The sequence below is a fragment of the Myxine glutinosa genome, chromosome 4, assembly GCF_964187855.1.
Source record: "Myxine glutinosa chromosome 4, kmMyxGlut1.1, whole genome shotgun sequence".
Taxonomy (NCBI): Eukaryota; Metazoa; Chordata; class Myxini; order Myxiniformes; family Myxinidae; genus Myxine; species Myxine glutinosa.
Window position 1 is genome coordinate 133,844,994 of NC_136264.1, and position 17,915 is coordinate 133,862,908.

The following is a 17,915-nucleotide window of genomic DNA, read 5'->3' on the forward strand; positions in this document are numbered from 1 at the left end:
CATCCTTGCTGGGAGTGTGGTTGCGCTCATGATACAGTGCCCCGTTTCCAATAAGCTGGTACTTATTTTGCTGACCTCGGAAGGATGACCAGCTAAGTCAATCCACCTGATGTTATCTAAAGACATGGCACGGGCTCAAAATCAAGACCACAAGATCCTAAGCCAGCCACCCTTACCGTTAAGCAAACACCAGGCTTTAGTATGTTGATAACGGATGTACTATTAAGAATGCGAGAATGTCTATAAAATACATATGATTGGAAAGTGAATCTATACAATTAATCCCTGAAAGGTATGTTTGTCCGCTGTATAAACAGACCTACAGTGCCTTCAGAAAGTATTCACACACCTTGACTTTTTCACGTTTTGTTGAGCTACAGCCCGAATTTAAAGTAGATTAAATTGAGATTTTTTTTTTGTCACTGATCTACACATAATACTCCATAATGTCAAAGTAAAATTTTTGTTTCAAAATATTTTACAAAATAATTTAAAATGAAAAGCTGAAATGTCTTGAGTAAATAAGTATTCAACCCCTTTGCTATGACACTCCAAATTGAGCTCATGTGCATCCAATTTCATTTTTTCACCCTTCAGATGTCTCTCCAACTTGATTGAAGTCCACCTGTGGCCAATTCAATTGATTGGATATGATTTAGAAAGAAACACACCTTTCTATACAAGGAACCGCAGTTGACAATGCATGTCAGATCTTAAACTCTACCATTAAGTCCAAGGAACTGTTTGTGGAACTACGAGATATAATTGCGAGGAGCATAGATCTAGGGAAGGGTATAAACAATAATTTCTAGAGTGTTGAAAGTTTCCAAGACTACAGTGAGCTTCATTATTAGGAAATGGAAAGAATATGGATTTACCCTTCCTAGAGCTGGCCGTCAGACCAAACTGAACAACCGGGCAAGAAGGACCTTGGTCAGGTGACCAAGAACCCAATGACCACTCTGACAGAACTACAGAGTTCCTTGGCTGAGCTGGGAGAACCTGCTGGAAGGACAACAGTCTCTGCAGCACTTCACAAATCTAGGCTTTATGGCAGAGTGTCACAAATCACACAGATTGTGTCACAAACACTGGCAGAGTGTCACAAATCACTCTCTGACAGAGAGTCACAAATCGCTCCTGAGGAAAAGGCACATGGAAGCATGCCTGGAGTTTGCAAAAAGGTACGTGAAAGACTCGGAGCATGAGGCAAAAGATTCGGCACTCTGATGAGTCTCGTTTCGGTGCTGCTCTGCTGTCGGCTCATATAGCCGCTGCCACATGCCCCCTGTGTCCTATTGTTGAAATGCAAACCGTCCTAGTGTTGAAATCTCTACCAAAGTTTTTCTTGTAAGGAGTAGGTCCTGTAAAACATAGATCATCAAATTCATTGTATATCAAAATTATTGTTGAGGTATAGGTCAGAAGTAGGATCAAAACCTGGTGGATCATTTGAGGGAATACAATTGAGATACCGACCGGTATAGTATACGCATTCCTCCCATCCTTCCTTGTTCCATGCCGCTTGCCGCGTTTCTGCTCGACTTTGAAGATCTTTATATGCTGCACACAAGCACAAGTGTCTCACTTTCTACCATATGAAATATTATTGCACAGATACCTCAGTGTACCATACCTCCAACAATTCCCTCCGCAGTTATCATAGGTTCATCTCATTTCGTTCATGTAGAATGTCAAGATTGAGGTGCTGTCATGTCCAATTGTCATATTGCCATTTATTTTACAGTGAAAGATAAAATCTCTGGACATGCATCATGTACATACCTCTCTACCTCCTGTTAAGCACACTGTCGTGACTTGCATGTGGAAATACATCATCACCACTACTTTTTCCTTTAATGGGACTTCCAGTTCAGGGATTGCTCCACGTGTTGGCTGAATCTGCCGCTGATGCTTTCAAATCATAAAAGCTAAGTTTTCTTAACCGGATTAGTCTTGTCATGTTTTCATCCATGTTCATCCACGACAAAAAGGGTTGGCGGCAGGAAGGGCATCCGGCCGTAAAACATTGCTTCAAAAAGGGGACCAAAAAAACAACAACAACCACGGTGCCCGAAAAAGGCCAAACCCCGCCTTGCGGGGAAAAATGGCCTCTAAACGGTGGTTTTGCCGCTTGTGTTTTTGTCCATTTTTCCATGTTAAATTGTACCTTATTGTGCTGTATTGTCGAATTTATTTTCATGTTGCTCACGGCCAACTCCTCGGGTAGCATATTGTCTGTTTTGATGCCTGTTCCTCTCCACTTTTTCCCCCAACTATTGTCCTTTCTGCCTCCTCAACATTATGCTACCACCCGTCTCACTTCAAAAAAATATAAATACAGTACAAACAAAATAACTTTTCTTCTCTCCAAAATGATCTCAATCTGCCTGTACTTTCCTGGACTTCATTCTCTATTTCTCCCTGTTCTCAATATCTCCAAACTGAATCTTCATTTAATGAAAACGCTTCTTCCTTTAAAAGTTAAAAAAATATTTTTAATGCTTCACTTTCCTTATTTCTCAGTCATGAGTACTCATGTTCTTTTTCATCACGATCTAGTCCTCTTCTTCTTCACTCGGATTATTTCCCAAAGTCTCATCGAAGTGCTTGGTCCATCAACCCTCCTCCTCTTTCCTACAGCACCACCTTTCTCCGTGCCTTCAACAAATATTATTTCCACCCACCCCATGATCTTTGTCTCCATATGTCCAGTTTGGGAATCTTGAGAAGTCCAGTTTGCCGAGGTTGCCTGCTCACAACAATAAAATCCCCTTCACGGCCTTTAATGGTGTTAACACCCTCTGTGTCAGTACCCTCCCCTACATCTCTTGTGAGCCTACGTCCTTCTAACCCCATCCTTTTATGTGTCCTCCCTCCCCCTGCAGCATCCATCCACTTCAGGTCCCCTCACTTCATCCCCTCAATGCTTTCCCCTCACCCCACCCACTCAAACCTTCTCCCTCACCCCACCACCTCAAAGGCTCTCCATCCCCCTGCTCCCACAAAGCCCCCCTCTTCCTGCACTTTCCCAATGCCTCCTCCCATCCTCAACAGTGTGGCCCTTAAACATCTGAGGCCTCCGTTCCAACCTGAAAGATCTCTCAATCCAGGCCACTACTGATAAACCGACCACCTGTTTAACAGAATCCTTCCTCCCACAAGACTTCCCTGAATCCTTAGTGTCTCTCCCCAGCTATTGCCTCCTTCGGCTTTATAGGCCCGAAACCCACCTGGCGACAGAGTTACACTTCAAAAACCCAAATGCACAGATCAATCCCATCTAGTCTTCAGTTATCCAACCCTTCTTTCCCGCCCATGGTACACTGAATCCGGTGGTGAAGCAGTTGCTTTGAAATAACTTGCCTTCTCTTCCTGGAAAGCAAACCCGACTGAAGGCAATTCCAGATCATTCCACAAAACCCGCAACAAGTGTGCCCACTCTTTGGAAAGCCAGAAAGCAACATCTGTCCAACATCAAGAATGAACTTTCAAACTTGTCTCCCTCCTCTAAAACCCGGTGGCACCTTGTTAAGTCCGTCTCTGGAGAATGCTCCCCCTCCATCCCTTCCCTCTCTTCAAATGGCACAACAACCGACCCACTTCCATGCCACACCACAACCGACTTCCATGCCACAACTTCCATGCCCACTTGTGAGAAAGCAGAATGCTTCAATTCTGTGTTTGCTTTCAAATTGTGTCCCTAACCCCTCACTCTCTGTACCCACCTGGCTCAATCTCATCCAACCTCTCCTGGACTGTCTTTTGCACCTGTATATGGAGAAGTTTCTGGCAACCCTTCACTCTGATTCTGCACTGGACAGGACGGCATCAGCTCTGGTCTCCTAAGAACCTGCACTACTGCTCTTGCACATGCTTTTCCTGCTCTGTTCACCACAGGAGTTGCCCTAGGCCATCCTCCATCTGTTTGGAAATCAGCCAACATCACCACATTCCAAAACAGATCCCCTGAAGTGCAGATCAGTTTATCAGCATGGTCATGGAATCAATCATCACAGTCGACAAAATCCTTCCATTTCTAAAACCACCCCATTTAGGATCATCAATTTGGTTTCAGACCAGGTCATTCTACCTTAGCAATGCTGCTTCTATTCACCCAACAATGGATGGAGGCCCTCAATGTCAGACATGAGATCAGGGCCATCTCTCTGGACATATCTCATGCTTTTGATACAGTCTGGCATCCCGCCTTACTCTCCAAACTCTCTACCTATGCCATCCAAGGCCAACTCCGCACATGGCTTACTGACTTCCTCTACTCTCGTAGCCAACGTGTGGCTCTCAACGAAATTGTTTCATTTCCTCTCCCTGTTAAAGCTGGCCTTCAAGATTATTCGAATCTCATGCGACAAAGCTGAGTCTACGGGCTGATCACTTTCCCAACGCAGTTGTTGGTCTCTGTGTTCTACTGCCTCCTTTCTGGTCTTGCACCATCTGCTCTTTCCATGCTTTGTCCCCCTCAGGCCTCTTTAGGGTGCATGCAGTTTAACAGCAACACCTTTCTGATGAAACTCCCCAAAATTGAGAATCACTGCTCACCTCCACTCATTCATTCCTTTTTTTTTCTCCTGCATGTGGAATCAACTTCCACATTCTCTTCAATCTCATTCTTCCCTCCAGATCATCAATACAGCCATTCACCACCATCTCAGATCACCCCTCATCCAAAACCATTATATCGTGTACCCCCATTAACTCCACCCACAATGCAAGGAGATTTAGGTAAAGAAGGCCATTTAGCCCTCTGTGCCTGCCGTATTCAAAGCTTAGGTAGCACTTGTTATTCAACTTGTTATCCTCCTTCATGATGTCTCCGATTCCTTAGTATCTCTCCCGGGTTACTCCCTCCTCCGGTATGATAGTCTGAGCCTCGTCCTGGAGGTGGTGTTGCTATCTTTATCAAAAACTCTCTTCCTCACTCGCCCTGCACTGCCCTCTCTCCACCTCACCCCCAGGAATACCTCTGGCTATGGCTTCCCCTTCGCTCCCACCTCTTGTTTATATGTGTGTTGTACCATCCACCAAACAGTGATGACTCCATCTACATCTCGCTGTCTGATAATATGGACCAACTTCTATCTACTCATCCCAACTCTCTCTTCCTCATATGTGGTGATTTCAATTGTCACCATGCCAGTTGGCTGGGTGTGGGCACCTCTCTCACCAGCCATGGCTCATCAGCAAAGGACTTCTGCGACTCACTGGGACTGACACAATCTGTCAATTTCCCAACCCGGATCTCAGTCAACGGAGCATCTTCTCTTCTGGACTTGGTTATGACTAACTTCCCTGAAAATGTCTGCTGCTCTTCTTCTGCTCCAATCGGCTCATCTGATCATGTGCTTGTTAAAGTGGACATCTCTCTGACCATTCTCAGGGAGCCTCCTCAGCGTCAACGAGTCTGGCATTTCACTCAGGCCAACTGGCACGGTCTTCAAGCATCCATAAATCATCTGGACTGGTCTCCCATCTCTACCACCTCTGACATCAACCCATCCTGGGAATTCTTCCAAAGTAAATTGCTCTCTCTCATGCACAGATTTATCCCATCTCGTCTTCAGTTGTCATACCCTTCCTCCCGTCCATGGTACACGGAATCTTGTGGTGAAGCTGTTGCCCAGAAACAACTTGCCTTCGTTTCCTGGAAAGCAACTCCAACGGAAGGAAATCTCATTTCCTTTCACAAAGCCCGAAACAAGTGTGTGTCCACCCTCAGGAGAGCCAGGAAACAATATCTCTCCGTTCTCAAGACCGAACTCTCTTATCTGTCTCCCTCTTCCAAATCCTGGTGGCGTCTGGTAAAATCTGTTTCTGGTGTTTGTTCCCCCCTCCATCCCCTCCCTTACCTCGAACAGCTACACAGCTGACTCCGCACATGAAAAAGCTGAATGCCTCAACTCTGTGTTTGCCTCTAAATCTTGTGTCCCAAACCCATCCCTCTCTGTACCCACCGTATCCAGTCGTACCCAGCTGCTCCTGGACTCTGTGTCCTTTCCTCCTGACAAGGTGGAAAAGTTTCTGTCAACCCTCGACTCTGATTCTGCAACTGGACCTGAAGGCATCAGCCCACGGGTCCTAAAATCCTGTTCTTCCGCTCTTTCACTCCCTCTCTCTGTTCTCTTCACGCTCTCTTTTGCTCAAGGTCAACTGCCATCTGCTTGGAAATTAGCCAACATCACCGCTTTACACAAAAAGGTGCAAAAACAGATCCTAGCAACGACAGACCAATCAGCCTTTTCCCAATTATCAGCAAAGTCATGGAATCCATCATTGCTTCAGATATGAAATCTTTCCTCTTCTCCAATGGCCTGATCTCTGGTCATCAATTTGGTTTCAGACCAGGTCACTCTACTCTGGACATGCTGCTTCTGCTGTCTCAACAATGGATGGAGGTCCTCAATGCCAAACAGAAAATTAGAGCCGTCTCCCTCGACATATCACGTGCCTTCGATACGGTCTGGCACCCCGCTCTGCTCACCAAACTCTCCTCCTTTGGTATCCATGGAAATCTCCACGCATGGCTGGTGGACTTCCTCTCTAGTCGTAGTCAACGTGTGGGCCTGAATGGGGTTCTCTCATCTCCTCTTCCTGTTCAGGCTGGAGTTCCCCAAGGCAGTGTTCTGGGCCCTGTGCTTTTTCTGGTCTTCATCAATGATCTCTCCGACTCTCTTGAAAATCCTCTCTATCTCTTTGCTGATGACTCCACTCTCTGCCGCTCCATTCCTCATCCCTCAGATCAGCAGTCTGCAGCCTCCTCACTCTCTGCAGACCTGGACAAAATCACTGACTGGGCAAACAAGTGGAACATGTCTTTCAATCCTGACAAATCTCACACTCTTACGATGTCTCTCCGAAAAGACCGACTGGACAACCCTCCCATCCACTTTCTGAATACTCCTCTCCAATAAGTTCTGTCACTCAAGCTTTTGTGTCTCTCTATCTGCCATGATCTTTCCTGGGAAAACCACATTTCAAATCTGGCCTCCAAAGCCAGTCGCCGACTGGGCATCCTCCGTCGTGCGAAGTCCTTCCTTGGCACACCTGAGCTCCTCACCACATACAAGGCTTTCATCCGCAGCTCAATGGAATAATGCTCTCCCCTCTGGGCTGGTGCTCCTGCCTCACACCTGGCTCGTCTTCATGCTGTTGAAACCAAAGCGTTCAGAATCATTGGAATCTCCTGTGATGAAGCTAACTCCGAGGGCCTTTCACTCACTCACCGTAGGCAGGTTGGTGGACTTTGTCTTCTACCGACTCCTCTCCGGCCTTGCTCCTCCAGCTCTCTCTGGGCTCTGTCCCCCAAATATTCCTGAAGGTCGCACAATATCTGCCTGCAACCCTCTTATGGTTAAACTGCCAAAATCAAGACTCTCTGCTCACCTTCACTCTTTCATTCCTCTTTTCTCCCGCCTCTGGAACAAACTCCCCCACTCCCTTCAATCCCACTCCTCCCTCCAGGTCTTTAAAACAGCTGTTCACCACCATCTCTTATCTTCCCCCATCCAAAACCTTGATCTTTTCTATCCCTGCTACTTTCACCCCAAATCCTCTTTTTTGAAATACCAACTTCTTTCCTGGAAGTCCTTGGTGTCCTTGTGTTTATACTTCTCCCACCCCCCCCCCCCCCCATTCCCACGCCGCCTCCTCCCAAGCCCTCTCCCTCCCACACATTCCCGATGTCCCTGCTCTCAAATGTTGAGTTTATGTGCTTCCCCTTCTCTCCCCATCTTGTCTACCGCTCCCCTTTTTATATACTTTGGTTGTTTGTCTGTTTGATTTGTTTGTGTGATAAATGTTAGCTCTTTCACGAGCCTCGATTATGTATACAAAAAAAAAAAAAAAAAAATCTCCAAATGAGGAATTCACCAGCATACTGGCATACAATGGCCTACTCTGCAAGGTATTGCTGGCATTGGACCAGTGTGGCATCTTTTAGCCTATTCAAACTTTCCTGTTGACCAAAATTCGACTAGACAGCTTCATGTTGAGCACACTCAAACTCAGACAAAACAGCCAGTGAATACACGATCAGTTGACTTACCCTGCTACCCTTATTATAATAAGCAATGATCCTTGAAGGCCTACTACTGTCTGGAATATGCACAGCTTGCTGTCTCACCAATTTCTATATTTAATGGTCAAGTGAGATTTTAAGAAATATTGTCACGTGGACGGCATCGAAACATCCCATTTTTACGAACAAGACACACCTACACCTATAATACAGTAAAGTGCTGCTCGTCATAAAAACGACAGCATGTGGAGCTGGAATGTGGATTGTCAATTATGGCAACAAAACCTTTTCCTAATCAACAGTGGTGCAATGCTACCATAGAGAAGGTTGCCCAGTTGTGTGCCATACCCCAAAGATGATGCACCACATTCAGTTCACCAATCTGCGAGAAAAATCCACCAACGGGTTCATCATCATCCTGCCGAAAACGAATTGCTCTTGCCCTGGTAGTTGGAAGAGAAAACATTCACAAGCATGAAATGGTCAGCTCAACAAAGACTATGATAAAGGTGGGTGGGGAGGGTTAGGGAGGTGAGAACTACAGTATCAAACATATTTTATCAGTTAAGAAAAATATATATATTAAAAATAAAAGAGCACCATTTGCACATTGCTCGAGTTGAGCACCATTTGCTCAATGTTGGACAAGCAGGACTGTAGTGTGAGGTAACTTACCAGTTGTTACCCCATTCAATCAATGTGCCAGGCTACGGTAAAGGTAGGGTGCAACAACATAGGCACATCGTCAGGTTTAAGGACCGATCAAGCTGGTGAGAAATACAAAAAAAAGGGGGGAGAGAGTCAAAAGTTTTTTGTTCCCTCCCCCTTTTTGAAAACTTTGAACACAACTTCCATGCCACGAATTTTACCTTCAGATGATAGCTACGCAATTCATAGATATTGGGCCCAGCTCGAGGCTGAGGTTCATCCCAAAAGCTAAACTCCAGCAGCAGCTGATTCTTCCGAGAGATAAGCATTGGACTCCTCTTCTTCCTAAACTCTGCAAATTCCTGCATGGTTATGAAAGGAATTGGGATCAATTTGTAAATTGTAAGGACAAAGGGAACTGATATTTTACTACAAATGCAATGGCCACCAATATCAAACATTACCAATATAACGAGAAAGCACCCCAAAATGCAAAGCCCATCCGCACCTGTACTCAAAATAACCTGGAAACGAGATTTTAAAAATGTCGAATTTATTCATTAGTGTTCTCCATGTTCTCATCATTAAAGTATGTTGAAATTTTGATGACAAAATCTCAAATTGTGTCAAGTTGCAATTGCGTTGCTTTGGCTGTATGCTTGGGGTCATTGGCCTGTTGGAACTTAAATCTTCGCTGCAGTCTAAGGTCTTTTGCACTCTGAAGCAGGTTCTCCTCAAGGATTTACCTGTATTTCGCTCCATTCATTATTCGCTCTAGCCTTACAAGTCTTCCAGTCTATGCTGCTGAAAAGCATCCCCATAACATGATGCTGCCACTGCCATGCTTCATCGTAGGGATGGTGTTAGATGGGTGATGAGCTGTGCTCAGTTTTTGCCAGACATAGCACTTTGCTTTCAGGTCAACGAGTTCAATTTTCGTCTCATCCGACCAAATAATCTTTTACCTCATGCTCTCAGTCTTTCATGAGCTTTTCGCAAACTCCAGGCATGCGGTCATGTGCCTTTTTCTCAGGAGTGGCTTCCATCTGGCCACTCTCCCATAAAGCCTAGATTTGTGAAATGCAGAGACTATTGTCCTTCCAGCAGGTTCTCCCATCTCAGCCAAGGAACTCTGTAGTCGGTTTGCCTAGAAAAGGCAGTGTGCTCCGGCTCTTTGCTCACCACCATGTGGAGAACAGGATGAGTGTACGAGAGAGCGCGAAACTCACAATCCAAGCTGTCAATGAGTTCTGGGAGAAAGCCGGTATTCCCACCCAGCACCCTGATAACGCCGCAACCAAGCTCACGAAGCAATGGAACAATGACATCCAATTCCTCACTAGCGTCAGTTACTTCCCCAATAGCCCCGTGTGCGATGTGGCAGCAAAAACATTTCGGCGGCATCTGTGGTATTTTTCAGAACACCTCATCTGCCTCGCCCTCTTCGATGACCGCGTGCCCAATGCGACCAAAGAGAGAATGGTCACCAACTTCTGTCGGCATGCCGACCCTAAGGTACTCAGGCATTTTGATGGCAAAACCTTCGACCTGCAAGCACCGCTGGAAAGCTACGTGTCGACCAGGTCGATGCTGCTGTTCGACCTCCTGGCCACAGCCGGCCGTGAGAAGGCAGCGATATTCCTGGCCAAACCACCCGCTGCTTGGACGACCGATGCAAACTACATGAAGCTGAGCGCCAAGGTCAAGCACCTAAACGTCGTAAACGACATAGCCGAGCGAGGTATAGCACTCATTCAGGCTTACAGAGGCCAGTTGATGACCAAGGAGGATGAACTGCAGGATCTCCTCATCCTTGTGACAACCCACCGCAAAGAGAAGCCCACGTCCACCAAGGCAACACTCAAGATGTGATTTTGGATGTGATGTGTGCCGACTAACTATGGATCGATGCTTTGGATTTTGAAATAATTATTGTTGTATGATTGATTCAGTGTTCTGATTTTGAATTGCCCGTCTAATAATGCTAGAATATGTTTGAATTAGAAATATCCGTGTTTCATATATGTTTGAAATATCTATTTAACTTAGTAGCTTTGGTTGGTCAATTTGTGTGCATTAAATTACAAAATCTGTATTTCTTGCTCTTGGGGTGGAAATGTGCATTTTGGAGCGACCTCTAAATACGATTCGATTTGACTGAAATTTATGGTGTCTACTTTTAATGGTCAAAGGAACGGGGGCACGAGGTAGGAGTGTGACTTTTCAAACTTTTTTGGTTTTGGGCCACCCTATTATATATAATATATATATTGCCTATAGAAAGTTGACACTCCATTTTAAAATGCTCACCTTTTGTTGCCTCATAGCCTGGAATTAAATAGCATTAAATCACACTTTTTCCACCTTTATTTACACATCATAACCCACAACTTCCAAGTGAAAAACAATTCTACAAATTTCAGAAAATTAATTAAAAATACAAAACAAGAATATCTTGGTTGAATAAGTGTTCATCCTCCCCCCTCCCCCCCCCCCCACCCTATGTATTAGCAAATGTAAATTAGCTCATGTGCAAACAATTACCTTCAAAATCACATGGACTCACTCACCACTCACGGACACTGCTCAATCGCAGTGCAGACTAAAGTCCAGGTGAGATAAAAAATGTTTGCATTAGACCGCAACCTCTGAAAGGTATTTGTAACTATGTATTTATTGTATAAGCACAAGAACAAGAACAAGACCAAGAACCAGCAGAACAGCCTGGAGGTACGCACACTCACCTGAGCTGTCTAGTCTGGTTGAATCTCGAAACAGCTATAAACTGTCATCCTGGTGTTTCACAGGCAGGAAGCTAAATTGGATGTCCAGTCTGCTGACATTATTTGGTGGACATTAGAGATCACACTGTGTCCTTCAAGATGAGTAGGCAAGCTATCGCTGGCACCCTGAACAAACCTGCACACTCCATTGAATATTCGTTGAAGTGGCGACCAATCCAAGATTATAACACTAGCCAGGAAAATGCTTCAGCAGAACTGACACTGTACAAAGCATGGTGCATGATGATGATATCTTTGCAAAAATTATCATTTTGTGCTTGCAAAAATGAGCACGCTAGTGTGAGGTTAAAGCAATGGACAGGGATGAATGTATGGGGTAAAATGGTTACCTGGCTTCCTTTCAGTGTGTTCATCACCATGGTGAGAGAAGGATAACCCCCAGAGTAATGCCACAAATGCACTGAGGTGGAGAAGGGAAGAGCAGGGAAAAACATTGGCAAAACAGAAATATTGCATTATAGTTTTGTAGAAAAAAATAATACAATAATCTATTATAAAAAGAGAAACAGTCTAAAAATGATAGACATTTTAGTTAGCCAATGTTTATGGAATTCTGCATTAGGAAAATGGTATCTCAAAAGGTCGACAAAAAAATTGTACACGAATAACAATACACCCAATGATACCTGCCTGATCTTGCTCACCATACCAGGTGTTCCAACTACCCAAGAGCTCACAGGGCAAGGCAAGGCCAGAATGGATCGGAGCAAGCACCTGCTCTCTGCAGACAACACCCAAATGATGTCACAGGTGCACAAGCCCCCAGGCAGAGCTCATTATAACCCAACTGCTGTTACTTCAATTCTTTTTCCCCTTGCCTTCCCTTTTGGGTCTACTTGGGTCCTTTACGCACAATAAACTCACACCAACTTGTTGTATTCCTCCAGACAATCGGGCTTCACATTGTGAACTGAAAACAAGAATCGCACAAAAGCACAAACATGTCACACAGTCGGAAAGTTTGGTTAAACGCGAGGACGTCGATCTTGATATAGCACTTCGGGAACGTAACAAATGTTACCATATCGATGCAACACTGTCTTTGTAATGCGCAAACCACCCACATCACATGCCTGACCCCACAGCTCATACATCGCAAAGGGTATCCTTTAAATAGCTGTGCACCAAAGCATATTGAAAAAGTAAACCAAACTTGAAAGTAGAATTTGACGCGAATGCATTCCAATGGATATGCCTCCACCCACACGGGTCCCACTATAACGTATGATCAGAATTAAAGGTCACATGAAAAATGTAAGGTCCCTTAAGAGAGAGCGAGATAGAGAGAAGACAGATAAGTAGAAGAGAGAACACCAGATGCTCCGAACTTGAGCTATAGTCTCCCAAATGGTTTTCAAAGGGCACATGACCTTTGACCTGGTCAATCTACAATTGAATCAGTCCATAAGAGTGTCAAGTGTGGTTCGAACCTCAAGAATGGTTCACAAGTTATTTCAGCAATAGACATTGTCAATCGAAGAGCACTTGACCTTTGAACTTTTGAACCCAAAATGTAATCAGTCCATAGTTATGTCAAGTTTGGTCAAATTATCTTCAACGATTCACAAGTTATCACGGTATCTAAAATCTGCTACTTTCAGCTGAAGGTCACATGACCTTTGACCCTTTGAAGCCAAAATTCGGATCAGTTCATCCTTGCATCACGATACACATTTTTACCAAGTTTGTTAAAAATCCCTTCAGTGGTTCACAAGTTGTTGTGGTAACAAAAATTTATCACTGACGGACTGACGGACAAACAACCCCAAAACACCTTCGGCATAAAAAAAAAAAATTTAAACAACGGAGTGCAGGATTTGTCTTGCTGGTGAAGGTTAGCATCGATCTGTGTTGGCAGACAGGTAAGAGTGGATGGAATCAACAGGATGTTTATACAGGTATGCTAACCACCTTGGGAAGCAGACAGATGCTAAGGTTGTGGGCGTTGGCAAAAAAGTGATTGTGAAAAGGCTGCTAACCCCAACCAGAATAGCTAACCTTAACCCACCTGAAAAACGACCACCTGGTGCTGAACTAGAAAGAGTTGCTGTACAACCAAGCACACTATCCTCAATGTAAGGCATCAGAAGTTAAATATTGTGCAGTCGTTTCTCAAAGCCACCACCCAAGCGAGTGAAAATCATAGTTGTTGGACAAGGTGGCCAAAAATGTTGAAGACCATTCTTCATTGGGGCAATGTTTTAGCTAATGTGCCAATCAAGCACAAACTTAGCCAATCACAAGCCAATGTATCAATGGGGGAGGGTTGAGAAGGGGAATTTGCATCGTTTACATTTGCCTCGTTTGCCGCCCTCACAACGCTCCCTTTAAAAGTGGTGCAGGTGTGGCCGTCTGGTCGATTTGTGATTCTTGTGTAGTACATGCGTCCATCATCTCTCTCAAACTCACTCTGCAGCTTGTACAAATTGCTGCTCTCCGTCTTGGATAGCAGGTTGGAGTGGGTATCAGTCCGGGAGTCCACTGTGGGTAGTAGAGTGCGAAACCATCCAGGTTTTGCTTTTTTTGGTGCAGCAGCAGATGTCCTCAACCACTGTCTGGCAATGGCATTTACGTACAAATGACAATGCATTAGTTGGAAACCCACCAAACTTTACTTTTTAGCAACTGCCTGTCAGGTACAATTAGGCATGTAAAATGAAATCACACAGAAAAGAAAACCGCCAAGTGGTGCCTAGATACTTCAAATGTGTTCCATCGCCACGAGGTGATTCTACCGTTATACTGTACTAGCAGAAGTACCCGGCGTTGCCGGGCGGGAGAGGGGGGAGAGAAGGGAAGGGGAGGGGGGAGAGGGCGGAAGGGGAGGGGAGGGGGGGAGGCAGGAGAGGAAAGGGGTTCATGTATATGCTGGGTTGTGAATGTGGCGTTCATCACGTTTCTGAGTTAAGTGTGATGCCGATCAGGAAGAAGAAGAAGCCGTACTACCAACTTCGTACACTTCCGGAATTGTTTGATTTATTTGTATTCAAATGTCTGGTGATTGTTTTGTATTTATTCATGCGAATGTGTACTTGTACACTACCGGTCAAAAGTTTTAGAACACCTCAATTTTTCCAGTTTTTATTGAAATTTAAACAGTTTAATGTCGAGTGAATAACCTGAAATGGTACAAAGGTAAGCAGTAAACTGCTCGAGGTTAAAGAAAAAGCTTAGGTTAGCAAAAACGGGAAAATAATGCAAAATGCACAGTTATATTGTAAAAAAAGGCCTTCTTCAGGGAACAAGTAATGGGTTAACAACTTACACCTGTTCTGCAGCAATGTACGTGCCTTGAAAGCTGATGCAAACAATTCCTACAGGTGTCCCAACCTCTGCTGATTACTTGATTACAAACCCCCTGTCTGTATAAAAGCAGTATTGGAACAGACTGTTATTACACCCTCTGGAGCATTATTTGGACAATATTGCACTGCAGGAAGTAGTATTTTGGAAACTGGAGGAAACTCTGACAGGAAGAGGTCTGGCAGACCCAAAGCCACAACAGAATCAGAAGACAAGTTTCTGAGAGTCAACAGCTTGCGTGATAGGCGGCTCACAGGACAGCAGCTTCAAGCATAGCTTAACACTGGTCGATTTAAGCAAGTTTCAGTTTCAACTGTGAAGAGAAGACTTCGAGCTGCAGGTTTGACAGGTCGAGTGACAGTAAGAAAGCCATTGCTAAGATGGCAAAATAAGAAAAAGAGGCTTGCCTGGGCCATGAAGCACCGCCAGTGGACTACTGAAGACTGGAAGAAGGTCTTATGGACCGATGAATCAAAATTTGAAATCTTTGGTTCATTACGCAGGGTTTTTGTATGCCGTCGAGTAGGCGAAAGGATGGTTCCTCAGTGTGTGACGCCAACTGTCAAACATGGAGGAGGAAGCGTGATGGTCTGGGGCTCTTTTGCTGGATCCAGAGTCGGCGACTTGCACAGAGTGACTGGCACCCTGAACCAAAAGGGCTACCTGTTACGGATTCGTCACTTCCGTTGTTGTGGTTTTCATCCACTGTAAACATTTTTGATTCCATATACTATTATTGTTGTCGTTTAAGTGAGATAGAGATTACTGTTTCCAGAAGGTAAAAAAGTTAATGTTTTAAAAGAAACAGGAAACCGGACCAGGAACCGGCTGACGAGGGAGAAGAAGAGGAAGAGAAGGCGGAGCGAGTGAGTCGGAGAAGAAGCCTAGCTGCTTCAAGGTCTGGAGCGAACGATTGGCGAACGAGAGTCACGAGTGACCTTTGGGTTTCCCAGGAAAGGGATTCCTGCGACAGAGTTGTTATCGCTGTGACAGATCCACCTACGTGTCAGGTTTTGCGGTTGATTCCGACGAGCATCATCGTAATGCCGTTACGCCTCGAGAACTCGCGTGCTCGCGTGCTTTTTTTTTGACTCGCGTGCTTTGCGCTTCGCTCAAGGTTTTTCACTTCGCTTCAAACCATTTTCACCGCATTCAGACGCTAATCTGGTGTGTGTGTGTGCAACATGGCTTTTGAGTTGGAAATCTGCGGTTCGCCGGGTGGGAGCCGTGGAACGTCCATACCCGAGGGTGTGATTTCCCAGTCGCCTTGACGGTGCCTTTACGCAGCTTTGGCAGCGGGACTGTGACTGTCATCCGAACGGGATTCCGGTCTCGATTAGACATCGTTCTGACGATCGCTGGAGCGGATCGACGTGGGCTTGATGCCGGAATAGAGACATTGGGGAATGTTCTTCTTTTCGCTCACTTGGAGTACAGCGAGTTATATTGTACGAACCTGATGGTACCATCATAGGAAATATATATTGGTTGTACAATTGATTACTATTGTTTTTGTGTTGTTATTCTTGTGTGATCTTAATACAATATTTGTTTGTTGGTAACAATTGGTGTGGTTTCACCATTGATCTTTGACACAGAATAACACATCTTTCTGCTGTGACTCCTCTCGGGGCTCGGAGGTACACCGTGACCAGGGGGTTTGGGGAGGAGCACGTAACACTACCAGAGCATTTTGCAGCGCCATGCAATACCCTCTGGTATACGCCGAGTTGGCAGGGGTTCATCCTACAGCAAGATAATGACCCTAAACACACCTCCAGGCTATGTCAAAACTATTTCAAACAATATTTGATTTCCATTGTAGAAAGAATGTCACGAGTGTGTTCGGCAGTTATATCTGCAAAAGGTGGCTACTTTGCTGAGTCAAAAATTAAAATTAAATTTTGTTAAACAAAATGATTCCATGATTTCTTTTTTTTATCTCCAATTGTGTATTTGTTCTATGCTTAATTTCAGAGTACATTGAGCGTAAATTGAGCATACTCAGTACATTAAACTGCATAAATTTCAATAAAAACTGGAAAAATTGAGGTGTTCTAAAACTTTTGACCAGTAGTGCATATAACTGTCATTAATTTTAAAAGGCTTAGGCACTATCGAGCGATTAAAAAAAAAAACTCCAAAAAAAGATCTTTTTTTTTTTTCCATAATTTAATTTTTTTGCCAAAAACACTCCCAGGCACTCACTGATGAACCTCTGAAAGTTTGACGAAGATCCGTTCAGCCATCTCTGAGAAAAATGGCGACAGACAGACATCTATCTCTCTTATATAGTAGACTAGCCGAAAGCACCCAGCGTTGCCCGGGTTCTTTTTGAATGAATTTACTACTATAATTCAGCTTTTACTTGCGGCCGTAGAAGATTGATTACTATAATTCAGCTCAGCTTTTAATTGCGAAATGGGCCCAGCCCGGCTGAGGCGGCCTCGACCGGCCTCGCCACCTAGCCTATAACCTTCCGGGGGGCCCGTCCCGACATTTTTTGTTTTAGACGTTTCCTCCTATCTTTCACCATTCAGGAGATTAGCGCGTGCAGACAAACAAACAAACAAACAAAAACTTTCTTTTATATATATATATAAATGGATTGATCATACCAATAATGCCCTGGGCCCTTACCAGAGTGCTGTATCACAATGCCCTACAACATAAATCAATTATTTTATGCATTCAGGGGTTGAGGCCCATGGAAGAGCCGACCGTGCAAATAAAAGGCAGACGGTCGATAGACCAACTGCAGAGCCGAGCGGAGAGAGTACCCAGGGACACATCTGCCTTGGCAAGAGTTAAAACCTAGCAGGTGGGAGGGTGGCGCAGGGGATTTACCTGAGTGCAATGGTTCAAGGTTGGTGTGGAAGGTGGGGTGACACAGATATGGGCTGCAACCACAAGGGACTTATGGGAATATTTTGTTGAGATTGGAGCCACTTATGATGGCCGGAGCAACAAAGTATCGTTTATACACGCAGGTTTGAAAAACAGAACTGCAACATATGTTTATACACAAACTGGACCTACGAACTTGTTTTGAACACAAACTGGAGTATATGCATGTCTGTTTCACCATCTATCACATGTACATGACTTGTTACTCTTCCATGAGC

At 44.6% G+C, this 17,915-nt stretch overlaps 1 protein-coding gene across 2 annotated transcripts in view; it reads right to left on the reverse strand.

Annotated features, from left to right (window-relative positions):
- The window catches only part of LOC137425256 (protein NipSnap homolog 1), a 50,027-nt gene that overhangs the window by 19,922 nt on the left and 12,190 nt on the right, over positions 1 to 17,915 (reverse strand). The window contains exons 2-9 of one of the 2 annotated variants that reach the window (XM_068113494.2): positions 13,897 to 14,042; positions 12,352 to 12,397; positions 12,114 to 12,208; positions 11,817 to 11,887; positions 8,905 to 9,045; positions 8,711 to 8,742; positions 8,384 to 8,478; positions 1,480 to 1,563 (exon numbers count right to left, since the gene is read on the reverse strand). In XM_068113494.2, coding sequence (XP_067969595.1) covers positions 1,480 to 1,563; positions 8,384 to 8,478; positions 8,711 to 8,742; positions 8,905 to 9,045; positions 11,817 to 11,887; positions 12,114 to 12,208; positions 12,352 to 12,397; positions 13,897 to 14,042 — 710 coding nt within the window. The remainder of the gene's footprint in view (positions 1 to 1,479; positions 1,564 to 8,383; positions 8,479 to 8,710; positions 8,743 to 8,904; positions 9,046 to 11,816; positions 11,888 to 12,113; positions 12,209 to 12,351; positions 12,398 to 13,896; positions 14,043 to 17,915) is intronic. The other variant, XM_068113495.2, reaches the window with a different exon arrangement.